At 38.6% G+C, this 18,261-nt stretch overlaps 1 protein-coding gene across 1 annotated transcript in view; it reads left to right on the top strand.

Moving 5' to 3' along the window:
- The window catches only part of LOC119554024 (frizzled), a 97,428-nt gene that overhangs the window by 21,028 nt on the left and 58,139 nt on the right, over positions 1 to 18,261 (top strand). Inside the window, exons 2-3 of the mRNA XM_037864740.1 lie at positions 10,660 to 10,779; positions 18,030 to 18,224. Of these exons, the coding sequence (XP_037720668.1) occupies positions 10,660 to 10,779; positions 18,030 to 18,224 (315 nt within the window). The remainder of the gene's footprint in view (positions 1 to 10,659; positions 10,780 to 18,029; positions 18,225 to 18,261) is intronic.

Raw genomic sequence — 18,261 nt, 5'->3', positions numbered from 1 at the left:
TGCAAATAGTTTTCAGTAAATGTTTTTTATTTCGCTCCTCCTCTGTCGATAGTGGCGGCTTTTAGTTAATGCGCACTCGGCTTAGAGCAGCCAACGTCAAGTGGTTTCGGTTTATCGGGTCTGGAATGAGGAGGATGGTATGGGGATTTTCAGCTGGAGAGCAGAGATTATGCAGCTAGCATCGATGGGATCGATGTCAGTCGATGAGATGTGCACAAGTGCCTGGCATTCGCGTTTCGAGTGCGAAGGTTTTGTATCTGACAGTTCGCAGCGCGCAGGGCGGGAGCGGGGCATTCAGTATTCTCAATTTGTACGTGATATGATAACTGAAAGTTATCTAGCCTTAAAAACGGTGGCTGCAGGGAGCCACCAAGCCATGTTGATTGATTGTTTTTACCAATCACAGAACACGAAGCTCTAAATAAACGTATTGAAATTGAATAAAGTCAAAATGAAATTGGCAAGGGAAGAGAATGTTTTACAAGGGATTTTTCCACTCAGCTAAGGGGTTGAATAGGAAGCAAAAAGGGGGAACTTGGAAAAAATAGGTGACGCTGTCAATCCAGTTTTGGTTCAAAGGTGCACAGATTTAAAACATATAACAAAAATATTAAAGTAACATATCATTAAAGCAACGGTTCTTATGACTTTTAGCTTAGAATTTCAAATAAGATAATTATTAATACTTTTAATGATAAGTTTAGGTAATTCGATACGCCGATCTAGTATTCATTAAAAACTTTAATGGGCTTTGGATCTGTGAAATTAAAACTCAAACTACCAATCCATACCTCTGATTTCCCGCCTCTGGCACCCCATTTAGACTAGCATCTAGCAAAGTAAAGCCTCTCATTCATCTTCCAAATAATTAAGGAAGTAATTGAATCACTAAATATATGGCTGAGGAAATACCCCACTTTGATTCGCTTTGAGCAATGACAACAATTCCATTACTGTTCTCTCCCTTTTCGCTGAAATCGCACATAAAGCAATGATTTTACCTGCCCACCTGAAGAAGCTCCAATCACAGTTTGATCTTTCATTTCCTAGACGTTTTGTCTCGGCACGAGTATTTCGTTGATGTAATTTGATGCGTTATTATTAAAATGATATATAATTTCCAGCATTAAATCCCCGGCTGACAGGCCGAGTCGGTCTTTGTTCACTTTACGCTGGTTCGGTTTTCATGGATCCCTGGCACCTGCCATAACTTGTTGTTCTTGTAATTATAATGGTATAGTCCGGTGTCCAGGAGCGAGGGAAACCGGCTCTGCGAACGCCTTCGTCTAACTGTACGTGTAGCCTGGCATCTCGACCCGATCCCATCCCATCCCATCCCATCCACAGTATACATACAACACCATCCCCATCCCCATCTCCATTCCATCTTTGATGTACGTGCATGTACTTCAGGAGCGTCCAGCGCACACTTTTCGCCGTTAGCCGCGTGGCTTGTGGCGTATCTGTATCTCGGATGTTGCATGCCGCAGACGCCATCGCCATCCCATCGCTGTTGGAATCGCCGTCGTCTCGAAATCGTAACAGTAACAGGCTTTATGCAAATTGTTGTAATATTTTGTGTGTTCTATGTTGATTTCTAGTGCACTGCAAAAAATCAAATATCAATTATGGAAATATTTGAAAGTTTCTAAAAAATATTCATGAGTTTAGAATTAGTAATCCTTTAAATTCCAAGGATAAACAATTTTAAATTAATTTACTTTAATAGTTTGTGTAGCCAATAAATTGATAGATCGGATTTGACTTATATTTCCATAGTTTTTTGAAATATTCTACCATTTTTCCGTGCTGATAAGGAGACTACAAGTATTTTTCTCCGTGTATTTATACTAACCATGATTTTGTTCTTATTGCGTGTAACCAAAGATAGGAGCAGGGGGCTAGTTGTGGGGGTTTAGGTGTGGTGTGTGGTGGGGTGGGGATGGGATGGGACTTCAAATGGACCGTTGGCTGTTATGGGCTTATAGGCGACACTCCATGAAACCAAATTACCGTTTTGGTAGTTTGAATCTGACAAAGCTCATTGGGCATCTCACTTTATTGCTGCGACTTTCTGCGCTGTGCGGCGGACTATTTACAGTCATCTTTGATATATGGTTAATGATCGTAGTTAAGCTGGGGATTTGTCACAGATGGAAATCTATATGGGGGAGGAGTTCTTAAAAACGTATGGAAAATACGACCGAAGGTTTTACAGCAAGGTGCAGCATCGGCAGAGGTGGTCATTTGACAGGGGTATGAAATAGTTATTGTAATTTATAAAGAACTTTGAAAATGTATACTTATGCATTCACTTAAACATTTTGAAAAATATTTAAATTGTAAGTCTTTTGCTAAGTCTTTAAATTTTACAAGATTAAATTTGTTTTTTGGAAGAATTAGTCTTTTAATTGGTCTTTTGAAAACACAAGAGCCTTAGCTCGTTTGATAAATTCCGTTGAATATTAGATAAAAGCCGAAACGTTTGAATAAATAATCAGAAAACTGTGATAAATGTTTCACAATTTCATGGACAAATTGTCTGAAATATTTCCAAGTCTTGTCGCAAGTAACATCATGCTAGTCCACCCATCTCTCCCCTCAATAAGCACCAGTCACGCCCACTTTAACACTGGGTCCCCTCTACATACTACCTCCCCTCCCAATCGCCCTGGGATATCGGAGGCATATAAATTTCAAGAGCAGAGCGACCACAAATTTGTGGCCAGCAAACACGTTCCTCTCTATTAAATTTCATAAATTTATTAAATTATGCTCCGACCGTTGAGGCTCAAAGCCCGAAAAACGAAGACAAAACAGAATACCCGATGAAGTCGCTTAAATATAGTATTATTTGTACACTTAAAATAAGTGAGAAAGAGTGCTTTCCTTTAATAATATTAGAGACAATCATTTCTGAAATGTTTTTTTATTGATTTACAGAAAACACTATATTATCCTGGTCAACAATATAAATCACATATTTAAAAAAAAAATGTTCTGGCCCTATTGATTTTAAAACTTTTTTCTGTGTAGGCTGAAAGCCAGGAAAATGCCACCAACTGAGACGGTGCAATTGGTAAGAGAACAAAAAGTCAGCTCAACAGGGGGGAGCATGTTTAAGAGGAGGTCTTTAGTAAGGCTACGAAAAGTGGGAGTTGGGAAAAGTCGATGGGTTTTTCTTTCTGCCCGCTCTGCTCATTAGTTGTTGTCATTCAGAGGCTTGACAGCCAACTAAAAATTAATATGTCAAATTATGCAGATGTCGAGAAAGGAAAACGGTTGTGCAAAATGGGGGGAAAGCCGAACTGAAGCGTGTCGAGACAGCATGCAAAGATGTGCCCCACACCACTCTTTCTCCTCAGTGTTTTACCGGAGTCTTCCCCTCACTTTTCCCCTTGTGCAATTAGAAAGAAGCGGCTGAAACGGCTGCCAAAATGTCAAACCAAAAATTTTGCTGCGTTTTCTGCTGTCTGCATCTCAATGTCAAGAAAGAGATAGCGAGTGGAGAAGAGAAAGAGACGGGGATACGTGGCCAGGTTCAGGTTTGGGTAGAAAGTGGGAATGTTCTTCCTGTCCCTCTCTGTTGCTTCCCACTTGTATATATCTCTTTCATGGTGCACCTGCTCGTCCCACTTCAATTTCAACAGCAACAGTACACCTAAAAATTTTTGAAAATTATTTGAAAGGTTTTTAAGCACTTAGGCATATTTTAATTGGGTTTTAGTCTATGTGAAGCTCCCGAATTTTAAACTTCCAGGGGTTATATCAGTCTTAGAAATATAGATTGTGGAACAACAAAGATTTTTCTGATATTATCTCAATCCTATAAATAATGTGTTAACTTAGCAGTCCATTATTTAAAACCATTTGTTTGTTAATCTTTTTTTTATTATTAAGTAAGAAAAGTAGATGAACATGAAGATTGATGGTAAAACAATTTTTCTGTTCTCACCAACTAGATTCTTGAGAACACTTATGCCACAGCAAACTTTTCCGCATTTTCCGACGAGCTTAAACATTCCCGGCAGCATGTTTGCAACTGTTTCCCCAACAAATGCTTCAATTTGCATTTGACTTAATGCCCCATGATGCTGAATGATGTGACTGGAGATCGGCCACGCCCCCTGCCGCCCCCATTCCCCACATACCACTATATATCGGTTAGCATGTTTAACGTGTATTCGAGGCCGTCAGCTGGTCAATGAGTGTCAGTGTCACGTTGTCACCCCCTCTCCATTTCCAGGCAGCAATCCGCTTTTCCCATACTCTTCACTCCACTCGGAACTACGTGATGTGCATGGCCGATAAATATTTGCTATACTATATACTCAAATCGGGGGTGTCGGATATCTGTGTATATGCGTAAAAGTTTTGTGTGGGAAAAGCTTTAACTCGGGTTTAAGTTGGTTTTAAGTTGTAAGCATTTAGTTGACATTAACCGGGATTTGTATGCTCGAGGGGGAAGGAAACTTGACTGGAATTGTTTATCGCAGATGATAACGGGGCTAAATATGTCGTTGCCTGCAGCGAAGTGGGATTATGAAATGATAGATGGAATGTTTGTCAAAATGTTTAGATATAAATACCAATAATACAAGCATATGATAAATGTATATTTTGAAGTTAATTAAGTTTGATCAAAGATATGATAAGATTTATTGGTTAATAAACATATAACAATATCTAGAATATAAGATATGTTAAGTTGGGAACTCATTATATCAAAAAATATATATGTAATTTAAGAAGTAGTAAAACAAAATTTGTTTTTTTTAATATTTCATTCCGTAAAAAAATTTTCTAAAGAACCAAAGTTCCTTAAATATATGTAAATATGTAGACTTAAAAATTAATTCCTGTAATATTGGTATAATACTGGGTAGTTACGAAAACAATTTTAAAGTGATCCGATCTAGAAATGAATGGCCACAAATAACAGTCATAAACCATAATTTGCACCACTTATTTTTTCAAGCAATGACAGCCCTTAATACATAATAATGATATGATAAATATTTTAAGTAATTAGTGTAAAAAGTATGGCGGGCAGCCACTCACCTTAATTCATATGCAGAACCCTTTTTTCAAAAGCTAATTACGTGGGTTCTAAAAGTGGAAGAGGGACTTTGGTGGGGCTACCACCTGTGGTCCTTTATAAATATTATATTCATATGAGCGACGCAACATAAAAAATTCCCCCAGCTTAACACCTTGCATGTGATGTTGTTTTTTTTTGTGCTTCGCATACCTTAACCCAACTCCGGCTCCTAAAAATGACCCGACAACAATTCACATATCCCCGGGCCTTGGACCTTGTGCTGTGTCACCTTTTCAGGCGGGAAAACTGGAAGAGGGAAAAATACGTAAAAATTTAAAACAGATGCTCATTATAAATATCCATTAAAATTACATGGGCTGTAATCAAGGGGAGGACGCAGTCAGCCAGAGGGTTAAAGGAGATGCCGATGCCGGTGCCATTTAACCCACCTCATTCGTCCTTCAGCCCGTCCAGTCCACACCTCCTTTTACTTGGGTTTCTCTTTTGTGCTTTCGCTTTGGGCATAATTTGCATGTAGTCAAGTGTGGACCTTAACAGCAATTTCTGTTTGTCTCTTTGTGCCCTTATTTTGGCCCTGAAAGGGTTAAGCGCAGCTCCTCCAACAACAACAAAAAGGAGGCGTTAACCCAACAACTAAAAAAAAGGGGATATCGCGCCAAAAGTTGTTGGGCCTCCGGTTCCTAAAACCTCCGGTTCATCCTCTTTCCATAACGCAACCAACATATGGACGGGTCGACATTTTATAGCCTCCGGATCGGTTTCATTTTTTTGGCAGACCGCAAAACCCTGAATGAAAAAAAAAAATAACAAAGAGTAGCTGAAAATCCTCCAATATCGAATCAAAGTCCTTAAAACCCTTTTTTTCCTTCTCCCGGCTTTTAATAAAGTGTCGACATGTGTAATTTGTGAGGGGGTTTTGGGGAATTTTATGGGGGCCAAGTTGGCTGACCCCCAACCAATAATATTAATAAATTATGAGCAGGCATTTTTTTCAGTCGGCTTCTTTTGTGTTCTGTGGTCAGCAAGGGAAAACGTGTGACTCTCTTTTTTATTTTTCGGGGAATTTCGTGTCTGACTCTTTGACTCTTCTTTATTATAATTCTGGGTATTTCTGACCATTTGAACTCTTGACCTGAGTGGAAATTTGCTTGGCTTCTCCTTTTTTGCCGCTTCCTTATTGAATTCAAATTGTTGTTCTTGTCTGTCTGTGTTTTGGGTTTTTCAGCTTGTTTTGGCCTGAACGAAGAAAAACAGCAAGGAGCAGGACGAAGAGTTGACAGCCGGTCCTGGGGGACTATATCTTCCTGTTCGAATCCGGCCTGAATCAACCCCCAGGATACTCGAACTCTCCGTCTCATTTTGTTGCCTGTTTGCTCTCTTTCCTGCTGTCTGTTGCTCTGTCTATTTTGACTTTAACAACGTCAGCAACACCCCCAAAAAAGGGAGCACAAGCAAACACATGCCGTCTATATGGCCAGAATCATCATTAACGCTGTCCGAGGGTTGTCTGAAAAGTCCTAGAAGGGGACTGATGTCGCGGGAGGAGGAAGTCTGGATTCAAACCCTGATCTGAAGTACGTTCGAAAAAGTTTTACAGCTCTAGGCGCACAGTGGAGTTGGAATAGTTTCCAACAATAGCTGGATTCAAGGGAAGGATGTGATATGAGGGTGAAAACTACAAAGTAATTAGAAGTTTCTTCAGGGTATTATTAAAGATCTTAGAATAAATAACAAATCCGAAACTATTGTGCAGTATATTGACTATATCTGTACCTAATTGTGCTACAACAGAGAAATTATTGTTAGTAAATAATTTAGTTTTAATTCTGATAATGGTTTTCTGTTAGGAAATATTGTTGTAAATTAGATAACTTCATTTTTCAGTGTTTTATTTACCCTTTGTTATAAACTTTGTTAAAAACTTATGCAGCATATTTTCAACTCATTTCTGGCCCACTGTACCCATCACGAGACTCCGCCTGGGTTTTTGTTGTCTCATCTCTTGGAGTCGTAATAATTTGCAGCTTCCACCATCATCATCAACACGCCCCCAACTAAAACACGAAGCGAGGGCCAGCTGGAAGGATTCCCTTAGCTCTGTCTAAACTCGTCCCCCTCCTACCATTTGGCCTCTCATAACTCGCGACGGCATAAAATTTATCTATAATAAATTAAAAACTCCTTAAATGTTGGCAAAACTTGGTTTATGGCTCTGGTTCTTCTCCACACCGAAACCCTTGCCCATTCTATATTCCTTGCCCACCTCTTTTTTGTAGTGGTTTATTTGTGCCTTCTGGCGAAAAGAATACAACTAAACGAAATTTTCTATATTGTTTCGGTCTTGTAGTTGCCACTTTTCGACTACACAGTGAGAAAAACGATTAAACTTCTAGAAAATACTTTAAAAACAAATTTTATAAAAGAAGATTGCTATTTTTGTCCATTTTAAACAATATCTAAGAAATTTTTGAGGGTCTTATAAAGTTCGTATTTGATCATTTTTAACTATCTTGATTTTTAGTGATTTAGTAAAAAATATATTCCTATTCTTATAAAGCCTATATATTTTTATATTAGTCAAATTATATCATGTAAAGCACCTCAGGCTGATTTTATTTTCTCTGTACAAGGCGAAATGTGGAATTCAAGGAGGAGGTAGGCGGATAAGGTGGACTATAGCCACTATAGTGACTCTTGCAGGGCAGTTTAGTCGCTGTCCGGTTCTTGTTTTTACTGTTTCCCCAGCTTTTAGCTGCTGCTGATGGTCGGATGCTCACGCGGCCGGCATGAAAACTTATGTCGGCGGCCTTTGGGCGCAATTATTTATACATGCCTCATAAAAATCGCAAGACAATGGGACCCCGGTCTGGGATTCAGACCAAAAAATATATGTATGTATAAAAGGGACTAACAATGCAAGTCTCTCGACTCCTTTTGTTGTGGTCAGTGTTGCAACTAGTTGTTGTTGTTGCTGCTCTGGGGGCATTTTATTCTTAAAGGTAAAAGTGGGGAGATGGGGGCTACAATTACCCATAGAAGAGGCAGTCTGTTTGATTTTGGTTGGGTAATAAAGATAGATCGATGGATCGCTGGATAGATCTTTTGACCAGTGCCACAGGAAGCAATTTCTGATCGAGCCAAGATATAAAATGTTAAGTGGAACAAGCCTGATAAATGTTATGATGATATGGAGAAGGTTTCAAGATAGGAGTAACAATTTAATTATATTTCTCTGATCAGAATATTTTTTCCATCAGCTTCAATATAGAATCTTAATCCATATAGAATATATTGCTTAAAATTAATATTTTCAGTAAGCTCAAAAATAAAACTACATTATTCTTGACCAAAAATTCCACCGTAATTCCATTTGCCATCTCAGCTTTATCCAGCCCCCAAAATAGTCCTCATTTTCTGATGCTGGCCAATTCGAGTCCCTCAAAATTAGTTCATTAAAATTTAAATTTTCAGCGCTTTCCTGGCTTAAAGTTGGCTTAAGAGCTTGGAGAATAATTTCAGATAAATGTGGCCGGGCAACCTAACTGCAGGCAATTTAGAGGAGATTCTCCATTGCCTCAAGAACCCTCGGAACTGCTGCTTTATGTTATTGTTGTGGATCCGTTTCCTTATGCGCCCCAAATATGCGTAAATATTGCCCCAGTCAACAGTTCTGGGCGTTCCATCTCTTTCTGTCTGCACTTGCTTATCGCCGGCATCGATTCCCCGCCAAAAACTCTCCCCAAAAGCACCAGAAAAACGCAATTTGCGCTGCTAACCTAACGATGATTGCCAAAAACGTTGAAAAGGCAGGGGCTGCTGTGTTCGGGGGAGGATTTTAAATTTTTAATGGGAATTTGAAATAAAGCACAGACAGAGACAAGTCGCTGCGACAGGGAAGTCAACACTTTCGGGGGGAGTTTGCTCTTTGACAGGGAATCAGACGACTGCAGCGAGGCTTTGGTCCCTGGATCTCTCGGGATTTCTATGGTCCAAGGGGTCTTGCACTGGAAAAAATATTTGAGTTATTTATTTTATTTCAATATATTTTCTAAGTCGATAAAAAATAAATGTATATTGAAAAAGACATGTTCTGTCATTAGTTACTTAAGGAGTTTACTTTTTGGAAATTTTTTTGGCTTAGACAAACGTTTTAAGTACTGTCAAAAATAATAACATATTTTATACATATTTCATACATTGTTTTTTTACATTTTTGAAAAACATTATTAGAAAACCCTTTTGTAAGTGTAGCTTTTTTGTTTTCGATGCAAGAAAGGGTTACAAAAGTCTTCCTGCAGTCCAGGGCTCTCCTTTATCTCCAAGCTGTTTTTTGAGCTCACTTTGAGAGACTCTTTGTGGCGAAGCCATGCAACAATATTTTTCGTTCAACTCCACCGCCCTTCCTTTATTTTGAAACGCCCTCGGGGTTTTGTTTGAGTGTGGTATGTGCGTGCGTGTTATGCTATCTAAAATTCAAATCTCTTGTGGTTTACAATGCGCCAGAACTCCAAACTCCACTCCATTTGTCCCGGTCACAGAGCCACAGAGTGAATACCGAACTGGGGAATTGCCTCGGACTGTCTGCTGTTGGGTACAGTGAGGCTTACCTATCGCAGACCGAAATTCAAATATTAATAGCAAGTATTTAAGTGCCATTTTTTGGATATTTAATCCTTTTTGTTTTTTTTGTTTTTAAGGTCGTTTCAATTAAACCCACATTATTATTTGCAGACTAAATAACTCACTAACTATAAGTACTTAATAATATAACACAAAACTTTAAATTTGATTTAAATAACCCTTTTTAAATAAAGAATACATGAAAAATTCGTTGTAAAGAGGTCCCACTGACCCGACTTTATGTGCGTTTGCATTGTTGCCGCACTTCGTAATGCAATTGTTTCTGCGGGGGTTGATTTCGCCTCCGCTTCTTGGAGTTCAAGGTTGAGTTGGGTTTCGGATGAAGTTCGGCTTTCTCTACAGGGAAATCTCATTAAACTGCAGTTATTGTTCGAGTCCGGAGTTTGGACTTTGTATGTGCAGAGTTGTCAGTCCGATGAGATTTTTCGTATTCGGGGGTTGTCCTGATGTCATTTGCGAGATTGTGTCACCCTTAAGGCATATTTTCAAAATTGTGCTTCCAATTTTATACTAATTTGGAGTTGTTCTTCGAATTATTACCCATTTATAATGGAATTGTGTAGTTTATAGAAGCATTTTATCGTTGTTGAAAGGTTTGAATCTATTCATTGTTCTGAAGTATTTTATGAAGTATGTACGTAAGTAACAAGGACCTTGTGCCTGTTTAAATTGAGCCTTTATTAATAAGCCATTTAATCAATCATTTATCAATACCTCTGAAACTTAAGCTTACAATACATATCTTCTTTCATTAATTTGTGTAAGCTTTCTATAGGCCGCCTCCCATAATCCCCTTTAATTACAACTCTCAATCCAATTTGGGCACATTTAATTTAAGCCTTATTAATTAATCGCTGCCTGCAAATGATTTTCCTCCTTTCAGGGCTTTCCCCTGACTTCTCCCCTCGGATCCATTCACAATTTACTTATTCGCCACTGTTATTATTCAATTGCAGGATCTTCATGACTGCGGAGCCCCATGTCATGCGATGTTCTTCCCGGAAAGAGAAAGAACTGTTCTGCGATATTGGGTTGGATCCTGGGCAGCGGTCTGCGTTGCCAGTTGCTTGTTTACGGTGAGTGTTTAGGGTTCCATTTATGTAATTTTAAAGTAAATTAAATTATTGGATACACCCATATATAATAAGCAGATTTGTCCCAGCAATATCAACTTGTTGCTTTATGATTAAGGTTTAGACAAGAAAAGGTTTCTTGGAGGGTAAGAAAACATAACGATACCTTACTTTATCAGTTCCCGCTCCCACATTTACTTATCCTTGACTGCTTGAGTGCTGCCATATTTTCCTTAGAGCTGAAAGTAAACATCTTTCACGGGTGAATCCTGCTCCTTCAGCAAGTCCATTATTCTGCGGAGAGGAGAGCACTGTAGGATGCCAGAACGAAGGCATTGGCACTTTAGCAAATCCCACGCATTGACATATTACCTGTCAGCGCATATTTTTCAATAAACTTGGCAAAACATATGCACAAGCCATTCGCCATAAGAACCCCCAAGGCGTTCTTGGCAAGCAGGATACCTATGATGGAGTAGGGATGTGAAGGTGGCATATAGGGGATATATATAGAGGAATAAAGGGATAAGAAAGCTCCACAGTTCGCCTTGGCATGTGGCATGTGTGAATGCGGCTTGGGGGTGGGGGGGATGCACAAATGGCAGAACAAAAGTAAATTTCAAATATTATTAGAATTGCCCTTTGATATTTCGGAATGTCCTGGGCATGCCATGTCCTGTGCTCCCTTTGATTCGACTGTATTCGAATGCCTTCAGGATGGATGAGCCCTAAACTAATATTGGAAATAGTTCTCGCATTGTAATCCTTTCGATGCTGTGTGCCAGAAATCAAATTGGAAATGTGGCTGCCGAGGAAGTAGAAATGGCAACGAACTTAAAGAGTTAAAGGTCAGAGGTTTGTTGGTAAGGGTCATAAGAAATATGACAAGACCATGGGAGGGGAAATATATGGCCTACAGATTATTTATGGATGTTTGCAGTCAAGGTGAGAGTAAACAAAATGAATCAAATCTGTGAGACTCTAAAAAAGATAAAAGATAAAAAATACGACCTGTACTGAGATTATTTTGTACCTCAGTTTATATTCCCATTGATTTGATTGAAATTTCAGCACTTACATTTATTTCCGACACCATTTATCCCGTTTTACTCAACCGTATCCCATCATCATAAATCAATCAATTGACTTGCCTAATTATCTCATCTCCCTGGAACTATTCATCATGTGAAAGGTCCTGTGAGGGATGCTCTCCGCCAATGTCTCACTCCATTGGCTCCATCACTTTCACATATGGAAATCAACTTGTTAGTCAGGCATTTTCCCCCCAACGGAAAATTTGTTCGTTTTTTTTTGTACGCTTTGTTTGCTTTGGCTCATATCCATCAAGTGAAAAAACAGACAAAATTTGAATAAAAAATCAATTTAGGTGCTCTGGACCGAGCACATGACAGGCACTAATCAACAGGAGGGACAAAAAATGAATAAGATAACCATGCTTATAATTCCCAAGCAATCAAACGGGGGAGATAGGATAGAGTGGAGGACCCGAAAAAGCACATCTATCAAAACTGGAGAGGTCCTGACTGACTGGAACACACACACCCATCATAAAGTTGCGCTACATCCATCAGCCGCAGAGAAATAAAGGACCTTTTTTTTGGGATAGGAACGGGGGTTTCGGGGCCTTGGGGGTAAAAATTCACCCCTTGGGAACATTGTCACTCACATGGCGACATGTTTTGCATGCTGCCTCCTCCGATTCTCTGCCCACCATGTGTGTGATAAATTTTTGTCATTGCATATAATTTGTCGCCCATTGTCAGTGCCAGATATTGCCCGCCCGCCTTTGTGGGCGTGGCATATCAGTGCAACTCATAAAATATAACAACAACAGAATAACACACAACAAATTCTATGCAAATTTCGAAATTGTTTTTCCAGGGCCAACGAAGAAGACTTTCATTTGCTGGCTCATTCTACTTACTTTTTACGATTATGATTATGTTCTCCGAGTGTTTTCCATCTCATTTTCATTTTCATTCGTTGGATTTTGCATTTTCCACGCATTCATCAGTTTCAGTTCATGCAAATTTTGCCTCCGTGTTTTGTTATTTAGTCGAGTGCAACATTTTCTCGATGATGATGATGATGATGATGGAAATTTTCCCATTTCATTACGTCAGTTTATTTTATAGAATTTTCTGATTGATTCCAATGTATGAAAATCATTAAAGTGGAATTGATTGCATTTTCTGATTATTTTTAATTGAACTAGAAGGTGGGTAAAAGAGCTGGCAAATGTATCTGTCATTAATAGTGATTGTTTTAATGAAGGGCAGATTCTAAAAATGAATTGCGATATAATAAAATAATTAAAGGCTACCAAGTCATCATATTTAAACTGGGTTTCAAAGGGCTCTTTCACTTTTAAGTTTGGCTTCAAGAATTTAACCCAAATAAGCCTTTATGAACCCTGGAAAATGTTTTTCCTCTAGCGCACACACATTAAATATTTGAATGGCTTTTTATTTCGCTTCCTCTTTTCCATTTGCCATTTTGCCCTGTTTATGTGCGGATGCGAATAGTGCTCAATACATCTCAATAAATTCCCCATGAAATGTGGGTTATGTTTGTTTGTTTGTTGATTTTAATAAACTTTCTCTTTCACTCCACATGTGTGTGTGGGGATAAAAAAAACAGCAATGACACAGAAATATGTCAATGAAAATGGCTTCAGCAAAAAAGAAAATGTGACACACCAGAGCATTAGAAAATTGCAGTTGATCCTTCGGTCTAGATGGGCTTGGTAAAAAATATATATCTACAAATATGTGTTCACCGATGAATGTTTGCCTTTGCGCTCGAAATGCTTCACATTTATCTGGATTTTGTTGTGACAGTCAGGGGAGTTTTTGGTATTTAATAAATAAAGTGCTCAACTAATTGATTGAAATGATGAAAATGTGTTGGGGAAAATATTGAAAAAGCCATGTCACAAATTGTAACAAAAATATTGTACTTGAAATTTTATAAAAGCAATGTTTGTGAATGACAGTCTGGTTTAAAAAGTAACTTTAAATAACCAAGTGATGAAATGGCAGAGAATTTGTGGCCATTGCACATACAAGATAACATAATTTTGATACCTGAAAGTTAAGGAACATAAACTTTAAGCCAAGTCAAAGTTACTGAAGGAAAGTAATCCCAACTTTTTCCCCCAACCAATTTGCTATGACAGTCCAACTTTTGCTAACCTGGGAAAACCTTTGGGGCTTTTCATTTCAAGTATCAAGCGAAATTATAAACAAGCACATTTTATTTCAATTTTCGCGAACTAAAACAAATATTTTTGCAGCCACAAAAACTTTTTGCTCCTGCGACAGGTAAAATTGTCAGTGGAATTTTTGCAAAGGGAAACTTATGTGTGTGGGAAATGGGAAATGTGTAATGGGGGATTCTGTGTGTCACGTCAACTGTCAACAATCAACACCTTTTTCATTAAGCGCATTAGATGAGATGAGACAATGAGTGAGCTTTTCCCCCCAACCGCCTTTTTTCTTGACATTTGTTTTCCAATGAAAAGCGAAAAGAGGAATTGACAATGTGTGTTTGCTGAAAGAGCAAATAATCGTCTAGTCGTTGACTTTGATGACATTTTCTTAATTACAAGACCTTCTGTGGAGAACCCGAAAAGAGGGAAAATCAAGAGGCAGAAACTGAAAGTTCAGTGAGGCGCATATTTCGATAGTTGGGATTGGAGGTTGGAGATTGGTGTCTGGAGACGATATGAGCAAATATGACAGCTCACGGTGACTGCATCCGAAACTCATCCCAAATCCGAACCCTTTCACACATTTTCATTTTCTGACTAACTTTTTTCGTCTGCTTGTTTTGACAGCTGGCTCATCCAACTTATTTTTCTCTATTATTAATAGTTTTCAGATATGCAGCAAATATTTAATCATTGTTATGCATAAAAAATACATCGAATGTCAAAAGCAGCAAATATTAAAAATCGCCGCAAACATTGGCCGCAAAATTTATGCCGCAATCTCTGTCCAACCTGACTGAAATGTTTATGTTAATAGTTAGTTATTCTAATGGACGATCAACCCTCCGAAAAAAAGCGAACCATTGTTGTTGTTTTCTTATGCAAATTTATACAATTTTTTTTTTCAGTCTGTTAGTTGTGAGTTAAATCTAATTTATGCAAAATTCAAAAACTGGCAACCGCTGGCAGAGCTCTCAAAGCTTTTCTGTGGCTTTTAGTTTTCAACACTCCAGCGAAGAAGAGGGGGCGGTGCGGTTTTTTGGGGCGGTTGGGTGGGTGTGACCACTTTAGTTTTTGGGCTGATTTTAATGACCCGACTCCACGAAATTTATGAGCGCTAAAAATTGAAATTACTTTTTTTTTCATTGACCATGAAAGGCGCGGCGGCTCGAGTTAAATAATTTATTTCGAGCCGGTTGACGGAAATGTTTGGAAGAAGTTTAACTGCAGACGGTGAAAATGGAAAATGGGAAAGGCGCTTGAGAAAAGTTTTTCGCTGCAAAAGTCACCTGGGGTTTTGTGGTAGAAGTTATATAAAGTTGGAGTTTTTGGCATTATATAAAATTGGAGAGGTTTTTAAAATGTAAATAAAAATCTTAATGGTTTTATTTGTCTGGGTGCTCATAGAATTGGAAATGGGGTAATTAAGCCACAAGTATTTTGTTTGCCCGCAATTAGATATAAGGAAATTAAAATCATTTCGAAAAAGACAAATCAGTTCGTCATTAAAAGCTCTAAATAATTGAATTTAAATCTCATTTTACTTTAACATAATTTCATTATATTAAAATATGGATTTAAAATCTTTGATTATACAAATTTTCCTAAAGAGTTCTTAGAAAAGTCTGAAAACTTTTCGCAGAGATCCTATGTTTGAAGAGCTCTAATATTTCCATCTACGAGTGCCACTCAAACTAAGCTCTTCTCCAATGCGAATTTCCTACGAATTTCGTGTGGGTGTTGCCAAAAGAATCGCTGCATGTTTTTTCGCCAAGTTTGGAAAACTTCCGCCCCCGATGACGCATAATTTGTGGGCGTGTCGCAGGGAGGGAAGTCTGTGCTTGCCAAATGTTTCAACATTTGCAGCTTATTTCGTTTCATTTGTAGCTAGTCACACCTACAGAAATGTTCCCCCTTTTTTCACCCATCATGCGTGGCATAACAAATTGCTACGGGAAGCTGGAGGAGATGGGGTGGAAGGCCCCCATTTTCTTGTTGTTTCTGGCATAAATAAACAATTCAATTCAATTTCTCAGCTTGTTTCTTCTGCAGTGGAGCGTTGTCAACAAAAGGAGTTACAAACTGACTCACTTCCTATTCGCTTTTCTTCTCTTTACCGCCCTCACGAATATATTTTGCATTTAAATGAGGATGGAAAGATAGGGTGGAGCAGCGAAGACAATGCGTAGGTGGAAATTAGATGTAAGCTGGCTAAGAGAACTATAATTTCAAGGAGAACCAGGGCTAAAAAAGATTTTACTATGAAAAAGAAACACAGAAGATAAAAATGGGTTTCAAAAATAAGTAAGGCGTAGAAAAGATGCATATATTAGACTCATGGACGATATTATATCGAATATAGTAATCATACGAAGTGTACTTAAAATAAAAAATTAAAACATATACGAGACTTTCCACATATTTTTAATTTTAAGTAATATTTTTTTATATTTTGATTTCATTTTATAAGAAACACCTGTTATTTGAAATCAAATGAATATTATACAAAAATTAAAAAAAGGATATCAAGCATGTTAGAATGTTCTAACGGCCCATTATATTTATATTATTTTAAAACTGTTAACACACCTAACTTATCAAATACCAGGTCACTATTATCTGGAATTTTTTTCCCAGTGCAGCTATGTGGTTCGTGAGGGAGACTGATGTTAGCCACGACTCAGAGCCGAGAAGTGCGTTCTGCATCTATGAATAATTCAGAGGTCTCGTCGTGGCAACAATAATACTCGGCACATTAATGCAATGCGAACAACTCAAACTCAAACGCAAACACAGCCCACACACACACAGATACTCACACGGACACACACACGCGAACGGGGACACCCACATACACACTCGACTTCCAGCTAACTGTTTCTCTCTGATAGTTTTGTAATGATCAAATTAAATGACTTTGCTTGGGTTCGGTCGGGTTTTCTGGTTCGGGGTTTCTGGTTTAGACAAAAGACTCCTTGGCCTGGCTTAGTGGGAATGATAATGAATTTATTTAAATGGCGCGTAATCAGACAGGCAACAGAGAAATTTAGAGAAGGATGGCGAAGTTTAATGTGTGAGTTTGCGGTTGGGGGAAGGGCAGGGAAGACAGTATCCCTCTGTGTGTGCTTGGGTGGATTGTAATTGCTTTTAAAGCTTTGAGGAATTGTCAACCATTATGTTGGCCTTATCTCGGGTTTTATCACTGTCTTTCCAATCCCATTTGGCCCTCTGGCAAACCGGAAGCTTTGTCCGTCTCACAGAAAACCTAGATTGGTTGCTGGTCAGCCAAACTGGCAATTGTTGGTAATATGAGTTAATATGTTCAAAGTCTCAATTAAGGCAATTGAGTTACTATTGATGATAATTGGATGCAATTGATATCTATCAATTTATATTAATATCTGCAAAGGACAACGTTACGTATAAGTATTATTCCGTAAATGATTAATATATCTTTAACAACAAGTTGGTGTGCAATAATTGGTTTAAGTCTAAAATTCTCGATTAAAAATAGGTCTAAATCTAATTACCAATTTATTTACAAAAGATTTTTCTCCTAAAATAACTTTAAAAAAAAATTGTATGGAAGTCTATAGAGAACAGGATTAATTTTACCTTCTCAGAAAACACATATTTTGAAGTGATTAAAGATCTAAAGCTTTGTTTGCTTTTGTCTTAGCCTTCTGCCCAAAAGCCAAATTCCAATTAAGGACATCTCAGCCATATTCATTAAGGCCAACTGGCCAAGGGAAAAGAAACCTTGCGAATTAAATGGGTCTCGGCTTTTGGAGTAAATGGCACAACAATCACAATCAGCTAATGTGTAGAGCCTAATGACCAAAAGGCGCTGCGAAGAGGATCCCTAATAGGTTCTCCACTGCTTTAATGTACCCGCAGTCATATAAACACTAATGCATTTTTAAGGGAACATCAAAGCATATCTGGGGTTAATTAAGGCGAACCTAATTAAATCTAAATTTATATTTAATATCCATTCTCCCCGTTCTGTGACTCGTTGCAGGTGCTCACCTTCCTGATTGACTCGTCGCGTTTTCGCTACCCGGAGAGGGCCATCGTGTTCCTGGCCGTCTGCTACCTGGTGGTTGGATGCGCCTACGTGGCGGGCTTGGGGGCGGGCGACTCCGTGTCGTGCCGCGAACCATTTCCGCCGCCCGTCAAGCTCGGCCGCCTGCAGATGATGTCCACCATCACCCAGGTGAGATGCAACCCAGCAGCAGCACCTCTGCAGTGCC

This window comes from Drosophila subpulchrella, chromosome 3L, assembly GCF_014743375.2.
Source record: "Drosophila subpulchrella strain 33 F10 #4 breed RU33 chromosome 3L, RU_Dsub_v1.1 Primary Assembly, whole genome shotgun sequence".
In the NCBI taxonomy this organism is placed as follows: Eukaryota; Metazoa; Arthropoda; class Insecta; order Diptera; family Drosophilidae; genus Drosophila; species Drosophila subpulchrella.
This window is presented reverse-complemented; position numbering and strand designations above follow the sequence as displayed.